Source organism: Macaca nemestrina, chromosome 10 (assembly GCF_043159975.1).
Source record: "Macaca nemestrina isolate mMacNem1 chromosome 10, mMacNem.hap1, whole genome shotgun sequence".
Lineage (NCBI taxonomy): Eukaryota > Metazoa > Chordata > Mammalia > Primates > Cercopithecidae > Macaca > Macaca nemestrina.
This window is the reverse complement of record NC_092134.1, coordinates 82,214,705-82,221,113: the sequence shown is the minus strand read 5'-3', so window position 1 is coordinate 82,221,113 and position 6,409 is coordinate 82,214,705. Positions and strand designations below refer to the sequence as shown.

Genomic DNA, 6,409 nt, shown 5'->3' with positions numbered 1-6,409 from the left:
AGCAGACTAAGGCAGCCACCTCTTAGACCTACAAGTATGCACACCAACAGCACAGCTCCCGGAACCCAGAGAGGAGGGGTCCAGGAAGTGGGTTTGGCAGAGAATTCTGGGGCCCTAGGTATAAGAAGTGTGGTCTAAAAGGAGGCCCTGTGCCCTATAGGGAGGGTCGTGGTGGCAGGAGGATCCGAGCAGGGACTTCTGAAGTGGGAATCCGGAGTACTGACCCCTGCTTTCTTGCAATGGGATTTTCCAGGCTGCAAGCTGACAGCAAAGGCTGTCATTTCCCTGTCCTCTAACACTGGTTCACTAATCTCTCTATCCCGAGGAGTGAACAGGAAACAAACAGACCAGTACAAAAGAAAAAAATACTGTTTATTCCACACAACTACATCAAATGCTTCTTCCCCATTCTCCTCTCCCCTTCCCCGCTCCAGCCCTCAGGAAGCTTTGCCTGTGTTGGGAACAGTGAGGACCTCAGTGTTAGAGCCTGGTCCATGAGGCAGGAAGGAAATCTGGGCATGGGAAGGTAACTGGATTTCCAAGAACACAAAAATGTCAGGGTCTCGAATTCCAAACTCGTGTGTTCCTTAGTCCATTTGGCTGAGTTCTTTCCCTGGACTTTACCTGGATAAAATGCCATGGTTAGTGCAGGGTCAAAGGCCCTAGCTGATTCACCAGGAAAGTTTTGGTCTTTCTTCCATTTAAAACAAAACAAACAAAACCCCACACCGTTAAACCATTTCTGTCCATTCTCCTCTCTTTCCATAGTAAAGATGACACTAAACTCTGGCTTCAGTCCAGAAGATGTTTTCAAAACAAAATGTACACCGTCTCCTTTCAGAGCCTGATGCTAACAAGAAATAAAATAAACCCACCTCCTAGGTGAGAGGTTCAGGCCCCAGTTGCTTCCTGGGGGTCTTACACTGCGGGAGCAAGGGCAGAGATCATAGGCCAGCGAGCTCTGCTTTGGGCACACTTCAGGGACACCCTGCATCCCCATGCCTGGGGAATTCAGCCTACAAACCTCTCACTCCTGGTATTGTTCCTCCGAATGACCAGCAGAGGAGAAATGGTTTAGTTCTAGCTCAGCCTTGGGAAGACAGATTTAAATGAGGGAGGGGCTGAGAAAGCATGGCCAGGCCTAATTTAGACCAGTGGTTCATGATTGTTTTCCCATCATGACACAGGACAGATGGTGCCCTCCTGCACGTCCACCACCACAGACACACCCTGGATTATGTGCTATTCCCAGGGTGCCAGCTGTGACCCATTTGTCTCTCTCAAAAAAGAAAGCATACCTGAATGCAAGCATCTGAGCATGAAAACCTGCATCGCTATAGGTTTCTTTGTTTGTTTGAGACAGAGTCTTGCTCTGTCACCCAGGCTGGAGTGAAGCAACATGATCTCAGCTCATTGCAACCTCCCGGGTTCAAGCAATCTCCTGCTTCAGCCTCCCAAGTAGCTGGGATTACAGGTGTGTGCCACTACACCTGACTAATTTTTGTATTTTTAGTAGAGACAGGGTTTCACCATGTTGGTCAGGCTGGTCTCAAACTCCTGACCTCAAATGATCTGCCCACCTCAGCCTCCCAAAGTGTTGGAATTACAGGCGTGAGCCACCGTACCTGGCCTAATTTACTAAGTGTAAGTCACTGAATCCTTTTTTTTTTTTTTTTTTTTTTTGAGACGGAGTCTCGCTCTGTCGCCCAGGCTGGAGTGCAGTGGCCGGATCTCAGCTCACTGCAAGCTCCGCCTCCCGGGTTTATGCCATTCTCCTGCCTCAGCCTCCCGAGTAGCTGGGACTACAGGCGTCCGCCACCTCGCCCGGCTAGTTTTTTGTATTTTTTAGTAGAGACGGGGTTTCACCGTGTTAGCCAGGATGGTCTCGATCTCCTGACCTTGTGATCCGCCCGTCTCGGCCTCCCAAAGTGCTGGGATTACAGGCTTGAGCCACCACGCCCGGCCAGTCACTGAATCCTTTACAAGCTCTGGAACTTAACTATTCTCACGGAAAACTTGTTTGCAACACCCCTCCCAAATGAGTCTGTCATCTTACTGAGGCAGGTCAATAACCCTGAACTAGAGTGTGGAGCCTCTCTGTTGGAGACACGCTCTTCTGGGAAGCTGGGTCAGGCAAGCTGCCCACCTGCTTCCTCACCTCTGCTACAATCTGGCAGGCATGGTTTGTCCAAATGCAGCAGGGTGTGTGTGTGTGCGTGTGTGCGTGTGTGTGTGTGCACGCACACATGCTGCACATGCGTGTGCTAATTCAGCACACAACTGTCCTCCTCTCACTGGCCAGGCTACCAAGAGGGTGGCCACGCTGGCATTGCAGGGCCTGGGAGGGACCAACAGGAAGTGGGAAAGGAAACAGCATACCAGAAGCAGCTAGGCTAGGAGGTGGCTCTGCACCAGTGACTGACAGAGGTGGTGATGTGTCTCCACCTGATGGTCACTCCCTCAGGGTGGATCATGGGAGGTCCAATGGAGGCAGCTGTTGGAGACCAGCCTCTGTAAGGATACGAGTACTGAAGAGAGGGGTGCTTGACCACCGTGACTTGAGGCCCTTTAGGGACTGTCTACACCACAAGCCTGTGGTCATCTAGGCAAATCTCTGTTCTCTCCTGACTTCCTGGAGTTACATACTGAATTTTAGGGGCTTTCCAGCCACAGTGAGGCTGGAAACTTACTTAACAGCTTGGATGAGAGCTAACCCCCAAGGTACCACAGCTACCCTGTCTAGAGGCAAAACCCAACCTGATCTGAGGGTGCTCTTGGCTCGGAGGACACTGGGGGGATTGCTTACACATAGACATGGTCTGAGACTCGACAAAATGAGATTTCTCCTCCGGTATCCAAGGCTTGAAGTTACAAAGAAAATTAGAGTTAAGTCAGCTTCCACAAGAGACCTTCCCGGGCTCCATCATTTATTTCAAGATGTTGTCCTTTCCCCCAGGGCCTTGCTGTCTGGTTTATTGTTTAATTTGCTCCTTTTAAGAAAACCCTAGTATTGGGCTGGGAATGGGTATGAGGACAAGAGAAAGAAAGAGAAAGTCAGCATTCCTTTCCTTATTTTTCTCCAGAGTTGCCCGTTTGTTTGGGCAGTGGGATTTTCCAGTCTGCACATTTTCGTAACCCACATTTTTTTGTGGGAGGGATGGCCATTGACAGAGATTAGATTAAAATCTGAAAGAACAGCCTTATTTTCTAAATTCCCAATCTTCTGCAGACCCAGGACAACTCCACGACAGGTAGAGTTCACTGTTGCTTCCTTCCAACGTGGATTAAGAAAAGGTTCTGTTTTAGTGCAATTTTCCCCACAAAGGAACCAGGAAGAGGTGGGAGAGGAGATCCCATGTTCCAGACCCAGGGGTTTGAGAACCTTCTGACCTGGAGGTCAGGGCAGACATTTGAGTCTGACCTTCTGAGCAGCACATCACACTTTTTTGAATTTTATCTCCTGGGTCCTTTCGGCACGCCTGCAGGCAAAGTGTGGGGGCGGAAGGGCAGTGTGAGGCTGTGGTTCCACTGGATGAGTTGTCATACCTGCCACACTAACACAGAGGAGCAAAGGAGAAGAGAAGGTGGAAAGAGAACGCCATCAAAAGCAAGTGCTAATGGCCAGTGGTCCTTAGGAGCTGCTACAGCCCTGCCCCAAAGACGGAGTTTCTGGTTCCCCGCCAGAATTCACCCCTCAGAAACCATGCTGGCAAGGTGCTTCTCTAAGTGACATCACAAATCTTCTTCTTCAGAGCGACCAGCCCAGAGCCTGGAGCTCTCGTGTGACCCCCTCTGGCCTCCCCTTGTTGTGAGATGTGTGGGAGAAGAGGGACATTGATGCACATGCACACGGTGGAGTCTCATGACCTGGGGTGAGCACAGCTGCACGTGGCAAAATGACAGGTGCTGTCATGGCAGTGGCTGCAGCCGGGTGCCAAGGGAAACGGACAAAGTGCTAGAACACAGGGCCAGGGGCTGAGCCCTAAGGGATCTGAAAGACATTCAGCTTGCTGGTGTTCTTGAGCGTCTGGCGCCGATTGCAGAACCAGACCCGCACGACCTCACGGTCATAGTTGAGCTCTTTAGCAATTTCAGTGATCTCCTGGCCTGTGGGCAGTGGGTTCTTCTCAAAATAGGCATTGAGAGCCTCTATGGCCTGGGGGGTGAAGGAGGTGCGGCGTTTGCGTTTCTTGGAGGGCTCGCCTCCCACAAACTCCATCAGGTTCTGCTGGCCTTCCTGGTTCCGCAGCTCAGCTTCGTTCAGCCACTTTTCCAGCACCGGCTTCAGCTTCTGGGCACTCTTGGGTGTGATGTCCAGCTTCTCGAACCTGTGGGCAACCCATACCCAGGAAGAGGGAGTGAGAGCATCTTGGTCTCTTTGGCACACCCTGCACCGAAGTGCAGGCTCCATCCTCAAGGGGCCGCTCCTCTAGGGGCTGGTGAGAATGTACCCAGTGCTCCCCTCACCGCCTCCACCACGAGCCCTCTAGCTTGGCCAAGTCCAGACTCCTCAGACCCTCTGATGTGCCCGGTCCTAACAGGGAGACCATTCCCATGGCCTCGGCTCAGTCAGTAGTGGAATAATAATAGTGCAACTGCCTTACGAACCACCATTCTAGAACGTTCCCCTAAATGAATGAAGTTCTTTGAGGAGTCACCTTGGGAGGCCTCCAGTCACACTCCCATAGCAGCATCACTGACAAGTCAGGCTGCTCTTTCTGGCTGAGCTGGATGTGGCGACAGGATTATCCACAGGATGCTGAAGGCACTCTAAAGGTCACTCTAGCCTGACCTATGGAGCTGGCAGGCAGATGAAACCTTTCGGCCATCCCTGAGTCATGCGCTTATTCTTGTTTGAAACTCTATCCCTCCTGGCACCAAAACCAGTTTGTAGGCTGCTTACACAAAACTCAGCTATGTTACTTTATAGTCATGCCTTGTAAGAAGGGAGACGGGAGCATGATGAGGCATGGTAGGTTACAGTTAAGGGCCAAGATAGAATGGAAGTTCCCACTTTGGTGACTAATTTTATAAGCTGTACTCCTTTCCTGCTAGAATTCCTCGGTGCATTAGGGTCTTGGGTTCCTCAAAGAAGACCCATATTAATGCCCAGGATTAGAGGATAAACTTCAGAGGGCCTCAGAAGGACAGGGTCAGTCTTTGACTACCCAGGTGTTCACATCTACCCTTAAGACGGTCTTCCTTATCTGAAAACAGGCTGGAGCAAGGGGGCATATGGAAATGGGGCCAGTGCCCAGGTCCCCATGAGTGCCCGGTGGCACCAGGCAGCTGAGCAGGCCCTGATCCTGTCTAGGGCAGCCTTACTCACCGGCAGATGGCTGACTGGCTGTAGGCTGGACCTTCCGTTGCAGTCAGAGCCTGACCCACCTGGGTCTGTGTAAGGCCCAGGGAGAGCCGCCGGATCTTAAAGTTCTTGGCAAACTCCCGGATCTCTTCTAAGTTGATCCCATCCTCATCCAGACTTGGAGTATGTGGCTCTAGGCCAGAGGGAGGGAGCAGGGATGAGTGTGTAACATGGGAACCATCCCTGCTTATCTCTCACTACTCACGCAGTAGTGAGAGGTGAGGACACCTGGGAAAAGGCTCACGCACCTTCAAGACCTTTATCACCTTTGTCCCCGAGACAAGCAAGACTTGAAGAAAAGGGGCCTAAACTAACCTGTCCAGGGGTAAGGAGCTATTTTCAAGTTCTTCCGGCTCTAACTGCTCAACCTCCCCCACTTGCCTTAGGCTTGGCCCCAAACACACTTTTTGGTTACCCACATTCCTCAAATACTGGGTGAGAGACCATAGCGGAGACAGCCCATGGCTCGGCCTCTCTGAAAAGCAGCCAGCCAGCCAGCTCAATAGCCTCCACTGTCATCATGCCCAAACTCCACCTCCACAGGAATGGGAATGAAAAAGCCAGCCCCTCATATTGGGCCTCTGCCATTCCCCTTTGGACCCTAGGATGTTTATCAAGGAAAGTAGCATCTGAAGAGGTTGGGTGCCCAAATAAATGCCTCCCCCCTTCTCCACACTACTCCTCCAGGAGCCACTTACTGGACACCAACTGGCTGACGGTGGGGGTCTCTGAGCAGGTAATTGGGATAGGAGCAGAGGCAGATGGCTTGGCTGCTGGAGCTGGGCTGGCGATGACCACAGCAGGCTGGGGCGCGGTTGGTGTGGGCTGGATGGGCTGCACCTGTGTAAGGACAGACAACAAGCCTTTGCTGCCCTCTGCCAGGCTCAGGGACTTAAAATCCCTGGGTGGACCAGGGGCAGGGCAAAAACACACATGAAATCCTCACGCATGCAGGACATTCCCGCCTGGGCCTTATCATAAAGCAAGACTGGGCAGGGCATGGTGGCTGATGCCACCCAACACTTTGGGAAGCCAAGGTGGGAG

At 51.9% G+C, this 6,409-nt stretch overlaps 1 protein-coding gene across 8 annotated transcripts in view; it reads right to left on the bottom strand.

Annotated features, from left to right (window-relative positions):
• Nucleotides 1-351: 351 nt before the first annotated feature.
• LOC105474351 (POU class 6 homeobox 1) overlaps nt 352-6,409 on the bottom strand; it is a 33,726-nt gene continuing 27,668 nt past the window's right edge. For all 8 annotated transcript variants that reach the window (XM_071071708.1, XM_071071709.1, XM_071071704.1 and 5 more), the window contains 3 exons: nt 6,064-6,205; nt 5,330-5,498; nt 352-4,328 (listed from right to left, as the gene is read on the bottom strand). In XM_071071708.1, coding sequence (XP_070927809.1) covers nt 3,983-4,328; nt 5,330-5,498; nt 6,064-6,205 — 657 coding nt within the window. In that variant the 3' untranslated portion in view covers nt 352-3,982. The remainder of the gene's footprint in view (nt 4,329-5,329; nt 5,499-6,063; nt 6,206-6,409) is intronic.